Consider the following 17,585-nt stretch of genomic DNA (forward strand, 5'->3'; position numbering starts at 1 on the left):
CTGTGAGAGTCCAGGTAAAACAGGAGACTCGCATTATAGATGTTGCAAGTGTTTAGGAAATAGAAAACACACTAGCTGGGTCTTGTTGTGTAAAGATGTGTCAGCACTAAACATCACCACAATATCTCTGCCATGTTCCCTAAAATGTTTTGAAAGATATGGGAAAACAAAGTGTACGGATGTGTTAACAATGGGCAATTACATTTATTTACCAGCTGAAAACACAGTAACTTCCCTTTTAGATAGCATAAAGGTAGTAAGTAGTATGTACCATTGTTTTGCAGCTATACACATATATTACAGACATATCATTTGCGATATGAAGAGATTTCAGCTTTCACAGGGACAGATATTATCGAAATCGGAGATTTCAAGCTGATTTGGGACTCATCCTTGGACAGGACATGCTCAGAAAACCTCTAACAAAGTAAAATCCCAAATAATGAAAATTGCCATGATTGATTCATGCAGGAAATCGCCCGGTTCCAAAATATACTGCACCTTTTTTTCTCATGTGCGCCATACTTGTACGCAGACAGATTTGTTTGTATTCGCTATGTTGTGATCCTACTTGACTAGTGCTGATGTAAGCACAATAGACACAACAGACCCTGCTCCCGCATCGCTTTCTTTGTCGCTTTGTGCAGAGTTGAGGAGAGCACCTTGGTACGTCTACAGCTCCTTTCTTAAAGATCCTGCTATGGTTCAAGAATGTGCTGATCACAGAGACATGTTTTCCAAATAGAACACAGAAGCTGTGACATCACTAGCCACAACTCAAACGCTGTTGTGAGGGGTCACATTATATCACTATCAGTAGCTAGAACACGAGCAATGAAACTACAGGAAGCACAACTGAAAGCAGAATTGAAAGAGTGAGAAGAAATACATAAAAAGGATGGCGCCTCAGCATCTTTCTGACAACTGAACACCATCTGATTCCAAAATCCAAGATTTGCCTCTAAACAGGGCTAACATATCACTCCAACAGTGGAGGTAGAGTTTCTTTGAAAAGTCACATAAGTCTTACAAAATGATAGCTAATGTATTAAGGAGGTTACAATTCCAATTTACCAAAGCGAAGTTAAGAATTCAAAAATAACAAGCACATCTACATTCACTCTCAGAACTGACTTTGTCTTGCACTTTAAAGAATTGTGCACAGCTGAAGTCTGATCGGATACCACCAGGTTGCATTTTTAATTGTAATAACCATGATTTAACAGACAATGGGCCTCATTACAAGTTTGTAGGTAGCCATGCCCTTGTTGGCTACCCCCAAACTCGGGTCCGGCACCAGGTCCCACGAAAGGGGAATAACCGGGCCATTCCGACCTTTGGGGCACGGTAATTTCCCCTGCGCGGGACCCGGAGCCGGTACTTCCCCATTCCCATTTGAGCCCCCTTAGTGCTCAATGGGAATGGGGAGGATGTTAGCAGCGGTACCGGTCATAACGGTACTGTTGCTACCATCCTGTTCAGCTCGCGGTTGCCGCTCTGCACGCCTTGTCCTGACCAGGCGTGCAGGGCGGTACCCGCGAGCAGAACTCGTAATGTGACGGCATGGTAACAACGGCGCCGGTAGCACTACCGGCGCCATTGTTGCCTTACCGCCACAGACGTAATGAGGCCCAATGAAACATGTTTAGAGGTTAGAGGTTGACACCCCCCCGGGGGAAGTAGAGAATGCAAAATGTCACTGAAGGGAAACAAAGCTCCAGGCCCTGAAGGGGTTACAGGAGCTTTTTGTAAGTGGTATAACCCCAACCTGATTCCAATGTTCCCTAAACTGTTAAATATATTTAAAACTATTTAACTGAACACTGCCTTAATGTCAAAATAAAATGTTTTTATTATTCCTAAACCGAGTAAACATCCTGCAATAAGAGGATCATGTAGACCTAGAGTGTTAATACGTGTGGACGCAAAAACATTTACAGAAATGTTGGCAACACAATTGCAATCCATTGTACCACACTTGATCATCAATGACCAAAATGGGTACATCTCCAGATGACAAATCTTTGACATATCTGCAAAATCTTTGACATGATATAAATAACCTCTAGAACATGGCTGCCTGTAATAATGATCTTGCAAGATGATGAAAAAGCATACATTATCAACATTTATATTTGTGACGCTGCCCAGGATGGGTTTTGGAGATGGCTTTCTAACAGGGTGGGGAGGTCCTCAAAAACCAATGGTGTGAATGTATAGCAGGGTGCCAATATACATTATTATTATTATTATTATTGTATTTATTGAGGGTGCACCTAGCTTCGAGAAGCAACGGAGCGCTTTACAGAGGTAGCAACAGAACAGCTATACAGCGGGTGGGTGGGATAGAAAGGGGCACCGAGGAGGGGTGCGGCTGTACTGGGTGGTGGTACAGAATTCACCACTGATAGTTCTTTCCAATTATCTTACTGTTTATATTGAATTTTTAATGCCAAAATATGATCACTATTCATATCTACCTTTTCCACTGAAACGTTCCAATTTATATTCACAATAGTGGCTAAACCCCCCAACCCTCTAAGCATACCCTTGGGACCCTTTTTAGCGGGGTTATTAAAAGTAATACAACCTTGAATACACAAAATATCTGTTAACCACGTTTCTTGCAACAATATTAGGGGATGATCCAAGACAGGGGGTGAGTTACAGAATAATTTAATAAATGTCTATGGCCTCTACAATTTTATGATGAAATGGAAATAAGCCGATGGCTAAAGCTTCCTCATTTCCTGCAGATTCCTTGTTAAAGAAGCAAAATAGAGTGTAGCCACGACCAGTCGTCTGGAGCAGATTTCACACTCGTTCATGGCCTTGCAAATGACACTGATCTTTCTCCAATCTGCCTTGTACCATATTGGATAATTAGAGGGATAAGGTCAGAGACTCTATTATGTTTATCAGGCTTCTAAGATCTCACCTCTTTTAGCATAGACATTCTTGAGGACAAGAATAGATCAATTCCCATCTGTCTGAAAATATCTTTCTGGAACCAGACAAGTCTAGCAAACAATATTGTAAAAGAAATGTACCATAGTTATGTCACCTGTATCTTGTAAACATTAAGTTAAATTAATATCCAATGAATTAATCATATGTAAAGTTGGTCTACACAAGAAAACATTTAAGTTCAATCTAGAGCTAGAAATTCATTATCATGCATTAAAACATCAAAGCCAAAGACCTTCCCAACTTGCTCAGTATTAACTTGTGACTCATCAGTAACCAAATGTTTTAGTTGATTTTGAAGAGATTTCCTTCTGATTCGTAGATGGTATATTACTATCCAGATCTATTGAATACAGATCCAGTTCTTTAACTGGTTTTACCTGTGTAAAGAAAGTAGAAATGTCTTTATGATGTCCTTCACTTTTGCCTTTTTTTAGCTTTCTGTTTGACTTTCCGCGTAGAGACCACCCCTACTGGCTCTGCTCTGGATTCAGATTCATTAAAGGATAAATCTCTTAAAAACTACCTGGAGGACCTTTTTTTATTAAGGTTGGACCTTGCTTGTTTTTTTCACAAAGCCAGTTCCGTCTTCAGTGGGAACATCCCTAAAATAAACCTTGTTGGGGTTTTCCTTAACTACAGACTCTGACTTAATGCCCTCTGGAGAACTAAAAAGATCAGGAGTCATGGTGAGTCTAGGGTTCTTTGGTTTCGCAGTGACTAAAGTGCCATCAATAGACACCATGGTTGCCAGAGCAGTTTGTGTCATTGTTCTATCATTGGAACTTTCATTGGCTGGCAAAGAAGCATGTAGAATCAATACAATACAATGCTTCATCTACCAATATGGTGCAATAGTTTTTCCTTTATCTACAGTGTCACCAGTTGTTACAGTATCCCAGATTTTTAGCATTATTAAGCAAGTATTGGATTAGAGTGAACCTCTTCATTGATTGTGTCGTAATGTCTTAGCAAGGATTGGAAAACCAAATGTAAGGCGGATATCGGCAAAGGTCCTGATGTAACCGTGGGTTGGTTAGAATAATCCCAAGGAGTGTCCATCTCTCCTTGCAAAGGGAGCATAGTGGAGGACAAAGCATCAAATGTGGTTGAAGCTGAGAAGCAGAAGAAAGCTTGCTGACCCCACGAAAATCCAAACAATTGTAAAAATGGCGCACACAGTGACATAGATGTACAAAGAGCAGAAACAGGCTCCTGAATATTAACGGTAGAAGGTGATTTCGGAAAGGGAGACTGAGAGTTACAACCTGCTTGTGTGAAATACAGAGTGCTTTTACCCGTGTTAGGTGCCTTGAGAGAGGGGTGTTTGTTATCAGTAATCAGTCTCTGAGGAGACATCACTGGAATACACTCAGAAACTTTATCCAGTGAATTGGTTTGGTGAATAACAACATCAGCCACTACAGTTTTACTCCGTAGATTGTAGTCAGATTTAGGAAGGTTCTCCATTGATAAAGGATCAATAGATTCTGCACGCCAAGAAACACTCAGCAAAAATGTCATTACTGTTTGCTTCGATAATCACAACGAACCACACTGAACAGTGGTAGACTGTGAACTTCAATGCTGCACTTCCAAACAGGAAGTTCCGCGCACACCACGAGGTGTGGCAACTACAATGTACCATGTGGAAGCAAGGTGGGCTCACTGGATTCCCCTCAGCAGATAATGCTGTAGACTGTGATTGTTTGTAATGCGTAGCAGTAATTGCCTTAGTTTCAGGGTGTACGGTTGGATTTGGTTTTTGGGTCGTTTTTTTCTGATTTCTGTAACTTCTTCATCTTAGTGGCTCTTCCCTTCCACGTGGCATCCTTTAAACTCAACAAAAGTCTCTTTCACTCAATTGTCCAGGCAACATATACTAGTCGATCGACAAGGGTCTTAGTAAATGGGATATGTTCAGATCATTTCTAATTTGTAAGAGGGGTACAATGGGTGTCTGCTATGTCACCTACTTTTTGTGTAAAGTCTAGAACCATTAGATGCTGATATTAGAATGTTCCAGATACAGGGAAACTCATTTGGATATGAAGAGTATAAACGCAGCATGTTTACTGATAACATATCCATCTTGCTTAGAAATCCAAATAGTTCTCTATCCTAGTTATTAAAGGAGGTACACAAATAAAATTCAGTTGCTGAATTTGAAAATGAAAGCAAATCTGAAATACTAAATCTCACACTCTCCCCACAGGAAGAAGCCTCTTTAAAAGGTGTGTCACAGCTGAAATGGGAACCAGCATTATGAGCAATATTACCCAAACCGGTTTAAGATTGAACATGGCCTGGCAAAATAGAGAATTTTGCCAGTGTTCTGGTTGGGAAGAGCTGAGACTATAAAATGATAATCCTTCCACGCTAATTATATTGTTTCCAGGCCCTGCCTATGTAGCGACCTAAAGCTTTCTTTCAAGATTTACACAAAATGGGCTTGGTTTTAAAATCCCTAAAAATAAGTGAGGATTTGGTTCCTCTGATTTCTGCAACTATGTTCATGCTTCACTATTTCATGTAATCTCCACATTTTTGAGTGGAAAAGTTTGTTGATAAACAAAAACATTCAGTAAAACATTTTAAAAAAAACAACAACAAAAAAGGTAATCGCCAAATGGATTCACAGGTCTATAGACACATTGTCACCCCAGGATAAACTGCATTCTATCTATATCTTCCAATCCACTGGATAAGCCCTCCATCTATAAATCAACAGCCAGCTTCCATTTCTGAACTATTCGATCCTTTAGCTATTAATGCACCCACCCACAAATCAGAAGGATCTCTCTAATAAGACCGCCTCCCTCCTCTATTAATCCAAATGGCCTGTAATGACCCATAGGCTGCGCTTATTAAAAATGAAACTCCAGGCAAAATGCCTGAGTTGAGGGACTGGAATGTGCCAGACCACTTTTTCCCTACTCTCTTTTTGTGTCCTCCTTAACTCGAGGTCCCTTGAAAAACACAAATACGAATTCCTTGACTTCATTATATTATGGATCTTGTGTTTTACTCCTCTCTGAAACCTGGCTCAAGGAAGGCTATCTGCCTACCATTCATAAACCAATCAGAGTAGGTTATATTGTTCTAATAAAAACCGAATATAAAGAACAGCGGGCATTTCCCTGGTTTACAAGGAAGCTCTATCTATCAATCTATCTATCTATCTATCTATCTATCTATCTATCTATCTATCTATCTATCTATCTATCTATCTATCTATCTATCGTTCTACCTATACATCTATCATCTCCTTCCCAAAAATGTCTGTACCCACTTTTAAATGTATGTTGAACAGCCTTGAGGCTACTCCTTCCTTCTCTACTGCCTTCCTCCTTATGTGTAATTTAGAGAGGACATTGCTAATTACATCACCAGCGACCTACCCTCTGTGACGAATCTGAGGATGTCGTCCCTTTTCCTCTAGGGGGAGACCTTTCCCATGGGGCCAGGTGGGTGCATCCACAGTGCAATAGTCCCCCTAGGGATGGTGCACCAGGGGAGGATCACATGGGGAAGGAATCCCTCTATGGGACTAGGGACAACCATTATCAGAGAACGCAGTATGGCCTTGTGTCATTACATCCAACCCCTTCTCCAACCATAAATCCCCCTTTCCCCACTTTAGACACAGCCAATGTCTTTTGTTGCCAAGTCAGTCAATCCAACATACCTGACAAGAATGAAAGGCCAAAAAGTACAGAGCATCATGAGTATGGTTTTGGAACTAGTATTGTGAAGAAGAAGATGACTGGGAGAAGAAGGATCACTCTTGTGAACCAGTGTGATCGGTCTCAAGGCCAGTTATTGGCCCACAGCAGTACAGCAATCCCACACAGGAGTTTGAACGGAAGTCAGCTGGGACGCCAGAGAGAGAGAATGATCCTCTGTGGAGGAACATCAGGTGCTGTGTAACGATGCAGCAGACGCAAACCAAACGGGGAAACGTGACCAAAGGAACATGAGTGCCTGAGCGTGGTCCAGGACAAGAAGACTACTCGGGCTATGGCCGACTGAATCCTTTGGGCACCGCAGGACCTGGCGGAACCGTGAGACAGCAGGAAGGCACAGCCGGGAAGATGTCTGCAGAGCCGCTGCAGCTCCCGCCGGACACCTGGTTCCTACCGGAGCCTTAAAAAGGGATGCAGCTGGATGGTAAATTATGGTACCTGTGTCAAAGAAACAAACCAGTACGCGGGTTACCCAAGAGGTGCCAGAGGTCTGAGGGAGCAACGTGGTGAATACAGTACAGGAAGGAGAGGGTGGATGACCCTGAAACCAATAAGAGGTTGAACACAATATGGTCTGGCAACCAAAATGTAAAAGCAACAAATCACAAAGAGTTGTATGCTTGGCTGAAGAGGGAACCAAGCACATAAAACGCTACAGTGGGAGTCTGGGATCCGCACCTAAACAAGTAGTCAAGAATAAGAGGGTCTGAGACACTGATTTCAAAGGATGTAAACCATGGAAAGTTGTATGCTTGGCAGGAGAGTGAACCAGGTAGATGCAAAGCTTCATTGCGAGTCTAGGACCCACACTCAAGTAAGAAGTTAGGAATCAGAGGGTCTCGACCCCGAGAATAAAGGAAGCGAACAAGAAAGAGGTGTATGCTTGGCAGGGAAGTAAACCAAGCAGACATTACACTTAAGTGTGAGTCTGGGACAAGCACCCATATGAGAAACCAAAGTTTTAAGTGATGAAGATTAAGAGGGTCTGGAACCCTGAAAGAGAAAGTCCAGGACATTGGCTTGGCAGGAGAGTGAACCTAGCCGTATAAAGTATTGCAAGTCTGGTACCCGCACCCATATGAGAGGTTGAGAATAAGAGCGTCAAGAACCCTGGAACTGATAAAAGGAATCCCACGCTTACAAGTGGAGTGTGCCAAGTTGGTGGGATATGGAACAGTGAATCCATGTTAAAAAGGAATCCTACACTTGGTAGCGGAGAGTGCCAAGTTGTTGGGCTAAAGAAGTGAGAGTGCTTATTATAGGGAATCCTGAACTTGGTAGCAAAGTGTGCCAAGCTACTGGGATAAAGAACTGTGAATCCATGTTAAAAGGAATCAGAGTGTGCCAGGTAGGTGGGATAAAGAAGTATGAGTCCGTCTTAAAAGGAAGCCTATGCCTGGTAGCGGAGTGTGCCAAGTTGGTGGGATAAAAAGCTGTGAATCCAGGAAGTATGTCCTTAGGAGTGACACAGTGACATTTTACCAAAAAGGGAGAGAAGGGGCTGCGGAGCCCTAAAGGAAATTAAGATGCAAAGAAATCTAGGGGAAAGGGCCAATGCTCTGGCCTTGGAATCTTACATTTGAAAAAATGGTTTTGTCATCACTTTGTATCACCAGAGAGACTGGGAACTTTTCTGTTGGTTGATTACATTTCTGAACATTGTTTGTTTTCTCATCACTTTTTACTAACAGAGAGACTGGGAACTCCTCTGTTGATTGGAAGCACAACAAACACTTTTACTTTGAGAAGAGATCATCCTTGCACAGTTATTTTAGGTTATTAGTCTTAGGGACAGAGGTAGGTTTTGAGACACGACCGTGCCAGACTTTTTAGTTCTGGACATCCTGACAATTACATTCGTTTTCTGTGAGATAGGGAAACCCCTCCTAGCGTTAGGGATAGAGGGGCATTTGTCCAGCCCTTTCTTGTCCAATTAGAGTGTATACCCAAATGCTTACCCCCATTGTGTCTGAGCCTTACTTCTGCACCCTTACACCTCACACCATCACCTTTGCATCCTAGGGATTTTTAACATCTGGGTGGAGCCACGTCATAAAGGGCTCACTGTGAACCTGTTAACAAACCTAGAAAGCTTAGCGTACTGAACCCACACAGATAGCGGGACACACTCTTTAAGCCATTGTTTCACCTCCTTATCTTCTTTTCTCCATACCTAATGGCAATGTACCCTGGACCAACCATTCTGCTCTCCTCCTCACCATTATCTATCCAAGCAGACTAACGTGCACCTCTGTGCATCCAAAGACCTATACAGAAATTGGAAAAACATTAAGGTTGCAGAGGACTTACTGACAGTGTTGACTGTGGCCAACTCATCTGACTGGATACTAAATGACCCCCTCACAGTAGTAGTGTCTATGAGGAATGGATCAGAGAATTATTGGAGAGGAAAGCTTGAAACCTCCCTGGTTTAATGATACTCTGAAGAAATCTAGACTCACTAACAGAGATCTGAAACAGAAATGGAGGAGAAGGAAAAATGTGGAGTCTAAAGTAAGTTACCACTCTGTGATTCTAAAAGAAGGAAAAACCTCATATATAGTCTGATAGAATCATAAAAGCCACTAACCAAAAGGGAGAGGTTTTTTAAATAATCTAGGAATTTGGTAATCCCTCACTTTTATCAACCAACATCACCACATCATCATCTTTATGTAACTCTCTTGCTACACATTTTCACCTGAAACAACTGACTCTCGACTAACACAAAGTACATTTTTGGAAGTGCACTGGCAGGATCACCTGCTGATCCATCATTCCTGATGAACTTTAAACCTTATACACCTCCTGTTAGTAGCCAAAGAGGCAAGAGTCATTATCAACGCTTCTTAGACTTCAGGTGATGTACTGCGATCATGCAATAAGCCTATTGTAAACCACTGGTAGAAAGCAGGCCTTGATTCTGCAAAAGTGGATAATTTCATGGCAATTGCAGATTTCTGGCAAAATTGCTTGACAGGGTTGTAGATGAGGGCCAAATCTGACCCTCATGCCCCCCCCCCGTGACTCTCAACATGAAGACAGAGAAATGACAGATGTGCCTCACTCTTAGGCCTATCACTGCAATCATCGCTATATCGCAGGTATGAGAAGTGTTATTCTCTCAGACTGACATTTTGACCATACCCAATCAATGATTTGGTAGACATGGAGATGATATCGATCGAGCAAGTCGACTGACTGCAAACCCAGAAATCAATGATGCCATCACTGACATCACGACATAGCCACGTTTATACATGAAGTACATAATCATCCAATCATGAAGATTACACAAACATGCACTAGTTTATTGCATATAGGAACGAAGCACATGCTTAGGACCCATGTAGGTAGAGTAAGGACACACATACATATCTCTTTATATTCATATCCTTCGCCAAAGCTGATACCGCAAGATGCAAAGTATTCATATATTTAGCTTGCACATGCGTGACTGCTACTAACGTGGAGAAGCCATAAAGAATGATATGGAAGCTATAGCTCTCTGAAATGGATAGCAAAGGAGAGACAGGCTTCGGGTACATGGACATGCTGAAATGATCGCCACAGCCAGAGGTGTGCAGAGGCAAAGCAGCCAGCCAAGGACAAGTGGAGACGGAAAGTTACAGTTACCAAGACAATGAGCCACCTGCATCAAAATCAGGCTACAATCTTCATGATTACAAGCAGGACAGCCTCATTTTGTGGTCTTGACACACGTGACGCAGCCGAACCGAACAATGCCCATTCAATTGAGGTAGACGAAGAGGACTGTTCCCATAGAACCAGAGGGGAAAAAGCTACAAGTGTTGCCCATGAACTGCTTACTGACTGCACTCTCCCAGGCTTGGGTGATCAGAGATGGCAACATTAGGGAACACTTTGGACCTCCATTTCATTCCCATTGCCTTGAAAAGGTGCACTCCATCTGGTAACCATCCAGGCTCCCTGGGTTCGGAGGACACATTCTGCCCAATCCAGATCCACCTTTCACGTGAGGATATAATTTGTTGCAAGGGCCTATTGTCCCTCTGCGACCCTGTAACATTGTAGATTGACATTAGTAAAGGTGGTCCTCGAAGGAGGCACTAGATATGGCTATCCAACAGTAGAAATAACACTTATATCTTCTATATGTATCCTACCCAAACTGACCAATGTAAATGTGCGATAGGTTTCTGGGACAGAACCTGAACTTGTGATGTCATACCAGGATAAATCCGGGAGACACATGCTTAGAACACGAAAGCTCCGGGGATACTTGTTTTTCCGGTGTGAGCCCTGTCATTTTGTTGTGCTAATAAAAGGCAGTAACTTTGCCCCATGGCTAAGTCTTTCGTTCTTGTGGCAGATAGTTTTTGATGGCCCAAGTGTTTTCTGCTAATTGGGGTGACTGCTAGAGGGCCCCCGCCACAACCTTACAGGGTGGCATATTAACAGCTCATGCAATTTGCTGAACAAAATGACTTGCTAGACCAGGCACAGGCAGGCTTTACACCGAAACATAGCACAGACACAGTACTCGTGTCTATTTCCGATGGCTTTAAACTAAATGGAGATCAAGATAGGGCTGTTGCACCCATCATTCTTGATCTCTTGGCCAATTTTGACATGGTTGACCACAATAAGCTGAGATCCCAGGTATCTGATTTAGGTATATGAGAACTAGCACTGGAATGTGCCTATCATCATTAAACTCCACATATCCGGGCCGAAGGAATACCCTTTTTGGATCTCGTAAGCTTAGTCCTTATATCCTCAATCGTTTAACCTCTAGCTGTTGCCCTTCACTCCTTTCTGATATTGCTCAACTGGTCCTGCAACTACTATGTGGATGGTGCTCAGCTAAACCTGACGTTGTGAAATACTTACCTTTCGGAATGAAATTTAAAACTAGACCATTGGATGGCATCTAAACCATCTCCTGGCAAACCCAGGAAAAAATGAAATCACTCTATTTATCTTCACAGTATCCGAACCAAAGAATCACTATGGATTTTATTTTCCTTAGAAAAATGTTCACATACCTTGCTTTCCTACATACATATGTGGGCCCAGAGTATCTGCCATCTTATCGAGAGTGGGTTAAACAAACAGCCTTCATGTGGGTTCCCCTGGCATATTTAATATCTAGATTGCAGAGAGTGCTAAACGCAACGGCACGACTATTACTAACATTGGGATTCAGAAAACACATCTCGCCAGCATTGCTCTACCCCTATATTCCTGTCTAATCAGACGTGGAATAGATTTCAATATCCTCACATTCAACGCTAGTCATGGGACTGGGACAGACTTCAGCAGCTCAAAAATAAACCCTCACGTCCCTACACAGAATTTGATATCATCATCTTATCTAGTCTTCAGTACCCCCCTTTACTAAGAAACGGATGAGGTGCTCATCCTTTCCCAGCAGCTGGAATTTGGAACTTATACCTCAGTTCAACAAGAGATATCAGAGATATCATAGAACTATCCTCCTTCCAAAAAAACATGGAGACCTGGCTCTTTTCTTTAGTACATCTGCATCACAAAGGTTAGTATAGAAAAAATCATTTTGAAATAAATACATTCACCTGCTTGGCATGCTATCCTTGTTTTGCTTCACTCGACCCACACTTTGAAGTCAACTTACATAACACACTGTTCACTTGACCTCTAGCTTAATATTTTGTAATGTTACTGTGTTTTACAGCTAAATATAAATAATTACCAGTGCCAGTCTGCATCTACTTGCTTACTGTGGCATGGCATTTTTACTTGCTAAAGCAAACATCATAAATGTTATTACATGGCTAAACTGTCTAACATTAGTAGTGCCAGTCTGCATTTACTTTCTGAGTGTGGCATGACATGTTTTACTAGGAATCAATGATAAAGCAAACATGATAAGTGTTACTACGTGGCTAGCCTGGCCTTTGTTGTCAGTGTGCATTTACTTTCTTACTGTGGAATGGCAATTTTTGATGAATGCTATTGCATAGCAAGACTGGCTTACATTGGTGGTTCCAGTCTCGCCATATACTGTTAGTGTGTCATACATTGAATCAAGGGAAATATCAAACACAGGTGTGATTATGTGGTACACTGCTCTATCTTTCAATACCCAGTCTGGATATACTTTCTTTCTGTGGCATGGCATTGTTTTACTGGCTGGTATTACTGGCATGTATGCATTGGTGCAGCCTGAATGGAAATGTATGGTCACACCCAGCAGGAGCATGTTTTATGTAATGGCAGATGTTGGGGGGGAAAGGCATCATAAAAATGTGTCGGAAAATGGTCCTGTTCACTGTTGGCGACTTTCATTTATTGGGTTTTTCATGTGCTACCTTACAAAACTGATTGCAACCTGTGATTTTTACAATATTTTCACAGAAAGTCCTGTGAAATGCACTGTTTTAAGGCATTCTTTTATTGTTTCCCGTGGGGAGAACTCCCAGGAACCCTCTTGTTTGGTTCAGGTTCCTTCGCTGTGCTTATGCTTGGTCACCCCTGCATGGTAGGTGCATACATTAAAGTCACTAGGCGCCACTGAAACTAACTCGTATAAATCTGGTCCTTTCCTGGGTGGGGCTCTGATCCATGCCCTTGAAGGTCAGAGCACAGGTGCAATTCGCAGGATATTTTCAGTTTAACCATCGGAAGCTCTAAGCCTAGACTGCTTGTGTGTGGTACTTCAGTGCTCTTTCACTACACAGCTGTTATGATTGGTCCCCATTTTGCAGGGCTCACTGTCAAGCTACCAGGCCGCTTGGACCTTTGCAGTCCACCCGCATTATCGGGAATTGAGAGGTGTCACTGTATAGGCAGTGTGTCACTTAGGAACAGCACTTGTGCACATTATTTGGTGCCATCCGTGTGGTATTTTCTATTATAGGCACTCGCACTATTCAGACATTTACAACAATCTCATTAACCCTAGCGCCATGCTTTCAGGTGGGCAGAGGCCACCCATTTCCCTCTTCATAAGCACGTATGGGGGCGCTGTAACACGACAGGTGGGTCTGATATGGCCATTTGTGGCACCAGCGTGAGTGGAGTCCTCAGGGCTGAAACACGTCCTGATCGGGGGAGCTACTCACACGTATGAGTGAGTGGCAGGCTTCCTCGATGTTCCTCAGGGTATCAACAGATAGATATCAGCCCGCCCTACCCTCGGGCTCTCTGATGACATTCACCTTTTGCGCAGTCTGTTCTTGAAAGGGCCACATCTAGCCTCCAAGCTTGGCAGTGCCAGGATTACTGTTCCGGAGTTTGTCTCTCAACAAAGATGGCGCGGCAACCTAGCTTCGGAAGCCTCCACGATGCTACTGAGTGGCTGGAGCACATCTCTAGCCCATCACTACTTGTTATTAACAAGGCATTGCTCCCTGGAACGTACCTACTCCGTTTTGATTTCCTACATATCAGAATAGCTTTTTTTTCTCAATCTCGATTCCTGGTCCAATTATCCACCACAAACATATGCCAGTGTTACTCTTCAACATCACCTTGCCACGTCTCCGGCATCTGCACCCTCTTCCCAGTCCTCTCAACGTCTACCTACTCCTTTTCCTCCACAGACTAAGGCTTGGGTCCACTGGGCAGGGGCACGATATGCCAGTTACCCCACAATGCTCTGAGAGCACTGCGGTGGTCATTTAGTGCGGTGTAAAATATTATAGCAATGATAGCGTGACTTAATATGTGACTTTTGACACACAATGGGATGCTGGCATGATAAACAAACATATATGATACATTCATGAAAGATAAGTATTGATCAACATTGCCTAATATTGATTACATTTGGAACAATGTAAGATGTTTGATAACAATAACTTCTCCCCTTTCGCCTCGCACTGTTTCCCTGCCCTCCCCCCCTCCCCATAACTTGCCCGATCTCAATGTCACCTGGCCCAAGAGGATCGTTTGCCCTGTCTTCCCTTTGTTCCCCCTCCCTTGCCTTGTCGTGCCTTGAAATACTTGTGTATAGGCGCCACGAAGCCCCCGGGGCTGCTGCGCACTTTAAAAATGCCAATTACAAATAAATAAATAAATAAATAAATAAATAAATAAATAGGCGCGTTATAAATGCTATACCATATCATATCTCGTAGATGTAAAAAGTAGATACAAACAATATGTAGTTCTTCTTCTTACTGGCTGCGTTTGGTATCCTCTTCATACATATAAAAAAATATTATTTTAGACCATTTGCTATGTTAAAAGTTTGAAACTAATCACACTGTTTCTTAATGAGATCCAGTTACAGGGGACGCCACTGAGGACCATATTTGATTTATTTAATGGCCATTTATACGGTGCTTATGGCGCCTGTTTACACCAGTGTTTGCAGGCACCATAAATTCGTATCGGACACCGGCCGCGTGCACATGCTGTCTCTGGTGTTTAGAAAACATCTCGGGAAATGAGTGCGGCGGGAAGCTCGCGAGAGGCCAGAGCTATCTGTGCACCTCAGACCTCAAAGGGATGAATCGTTCGTGGACGTGGCACTCCGGGTACTTAGTTCTAAACACATCTTCTGCTCAGTGCGAACATGTGGTGAGCACAGGCCACCTACACGCTTGTTTTGAATCCCCCGCCTGCCTTCCAAAGACAAATGTGAAAACAATCCAGAAGCTGCTTTTATGCGGTTTCAAGTAGCCAGCTGCTCACATTTCGCCACACATCTTAAAGACCCGTGAGCGCCTGGCCTGATATGAACTGCGCAGCCCCCCCCTGCCTTCGCCCCCCACTGGACGGGCCACTGGCGGGGCCCTGCCAGGGCAGCCGCTCTGCTCTGAATTAAAGGTTTTGTGTCCATGCACCGGACGCCGCCTGCTGTCTGACAAGATAAAGGGGTTGCAGGTCCCGCCGAAGCTCCGGGGCGCCCTCCTTCGCACCTGCCAGGCCAGGGGCCCGGAGAATGGCTCCCTGCGAGGGAGCAGCAGAGAGAGGGGCGTCCTCACTCCCACCCCGGATGTTAGCCCGGCTCCAGAGGGCAGGCTGGCGGGCGGGGAATTCGCGAGGCCGCTCGAATTGCCACCACAGGATGACAATGAAGACTGGGGAGTGCCAGGGCGCCCAGGGTCACACGTCCACCCTCCCTCGCCGCTATTAAAACGTCAACACTCGCCCTGGATCGGTTTCATGCAACCTCGTGAAAAAGCCAGCCCGCCCCCAAAGGGCTTTACAGTCTGTTCATTGAAGGTGGAAATTGCCGTTGTAAAGTCTATCTGGGGCCAGAACGCCTGAGCAACTTCACAAGTACACATCGTGCAGAAAAAAACGGCCATGCTCATGTTCTAGGGAGCACCGCAGAAAAACCGTTCAGAAGATGAACTTTGTTCGTGGCCGTTTCTCACACACAGAACGGAAGCCCTTTCAAGGGTTGAGCACTGTACACGGCCATTTCAAAATTAATACTTTGATTTTTGTAGCAAACAGCTTTTCTACTTGTAATGTTTGTATTTATAAGATGCTGCCCCTCAGCAATGGGTCACGGATTCCACGAACTTTCCAGCCCATGTCCTCCTGTGGTTCTCTAAAGCGCCAAGAGGCCATGGCGATAGCAAGAAGATCAAATAACATAACACATCCGTGCACGTTATACATTTAGAGCGCAGCTACATGCATCCAGGTAGAGTTTTCCTTGCATTGGCTCATTTCCCATATTTAATTTGTATTGATAGTTTTAGTACTCTTATAATACAAATGGTATACCTACAATGGACTTTCCAATGTGTATGTATCATTCATGTAATTAACAACTCATGTCTTCGGATCAACGCACACACCCTACTGCCTTTACAGAAAGAACCGGAGCGCCTGCACGAAAGGTTTAAAAGTTAATGTAGCATACATCCCACATAGGGGATTGTTGCATCCTAAATAATGACAGTTGTTGTGACTGATTTATTAACTTTGCACACAATATTAACTAGCAACGATCTACAGTTGGTCCCTGCCACGCGTGAGGGGAGTTCACTCAGTCACGTTTTTCCATCCTAGCCCCGAACTCACAATAGATAAAGCAAAACTACACGCCCCAGAATGCAACTCGAATACACAGGCCGCACATGCCATTGGACAACTTGTGGGGATAAAGCAACACGGCTAGTTTCATTGCAGCGGCCATAAACATCACATGGAATGCAACCTGCACATTTCAGATCTAATTCGGTTTTGTTTCGCGTTATCACAGTCGGCAATAACTTCAGTTAGCATTCCAAATAAACGGTGACAATTTGTGCACAAGTTAGTATAACATGTAGGAAACAGCACATGGGCGTTATTGCGTCGAATGAGAAAATACTGTCAAAATGCTAAGACTGGTGAGCAGAATCGAGGGGAGTGTACACGAGAAGATGCCCGTGTGCACTGGCAAGCACACGGGTGTGGGCGTGAGGCTGCCCCAGGGCAGGCTCCCATCACTTACCCAGCATAGCGGTTGTTGTACTGGATGGACAGCACCGGCAGCCAGGGGCTCAGTAGGAAGACTGCACACAGAGGAAGAGCTGCGGCCCACCCGGCTAAACTCTCAGGGAGCCTCATAGTGCAGCCCGATACTTGCAAGACCCAGTGAACTTCTGCAAAGGAGTTGGGGGCAATGCAGAGTTTCACACCGCAAGGCAAAGTTTCATGTGCGTGCGGAGATTACTCGCAGCGAGCTTGCCCCGTGTCGCTCAGACCGACGTCCGAAGCTCCTGCTCCCCCTGCTGGCCGAACTAGGAAAGGCTTGCCAAGCAGCAGGCCGACGGCGCTCGCATTGCACAGAAATTCAGCACACAGTGTGACATGAACGGTAATACAGGTCACAGCAAAATAAATCACACGGACACGCGTAGCACGACCTTTCTAGATGTCTTCTCAATAAAAGATGCA

At 43.8% G+C, this 17,585-nt stretch overlaps 1 protein-coding gene across 2 annotated transcripts in view; it reads right to left on the reverse strand.

The window, feature by feature from the left end:
- Positions 1 to 17,338, reverse strand: part of CPA6 (carboxypeptidase A6) — a 1,211,288-nt gene extending 1,193,950 nt beyond the window's left edge. Inside the window, exon 1 of one of the 2 annotated variants that reach the window (XM_069621150.1) lies at positions 17,140 to 17,338. In XM_069621150.1, the coding sequence (XP_069477251.1) occupies positions 17,140 to 17,255 (116 nt within the window). In that variant the 5' untranslated portion in view covers positions 17,256 to 17,338. The remainder of the gene's footprint in view (positions 1 to 17,139) is intronic. The other variant, XM_069621152.1, reaches the window with a different exon arrangement.
- Between the last annotated feature and the right edge of the window lie 247 nt (positions 17,339 to 17,585).

The sequence above is a fragment of the Ambystoma mexicanum genome, chromosome 5q (genome assembly GCF_040938575.1).
Source record: "Ambystoma mexicanum isolate Mex_15411 chromosome 5q, UKY_AmexF1_1, whole genome shotgun sequence".
Classification (NCBI taxonomy): Eukaryota; Metazoa; Chordata; class Amphibia; order Caudata; family Ambystomatidae; genus Ambystoma; species Ambystoma mexicanum.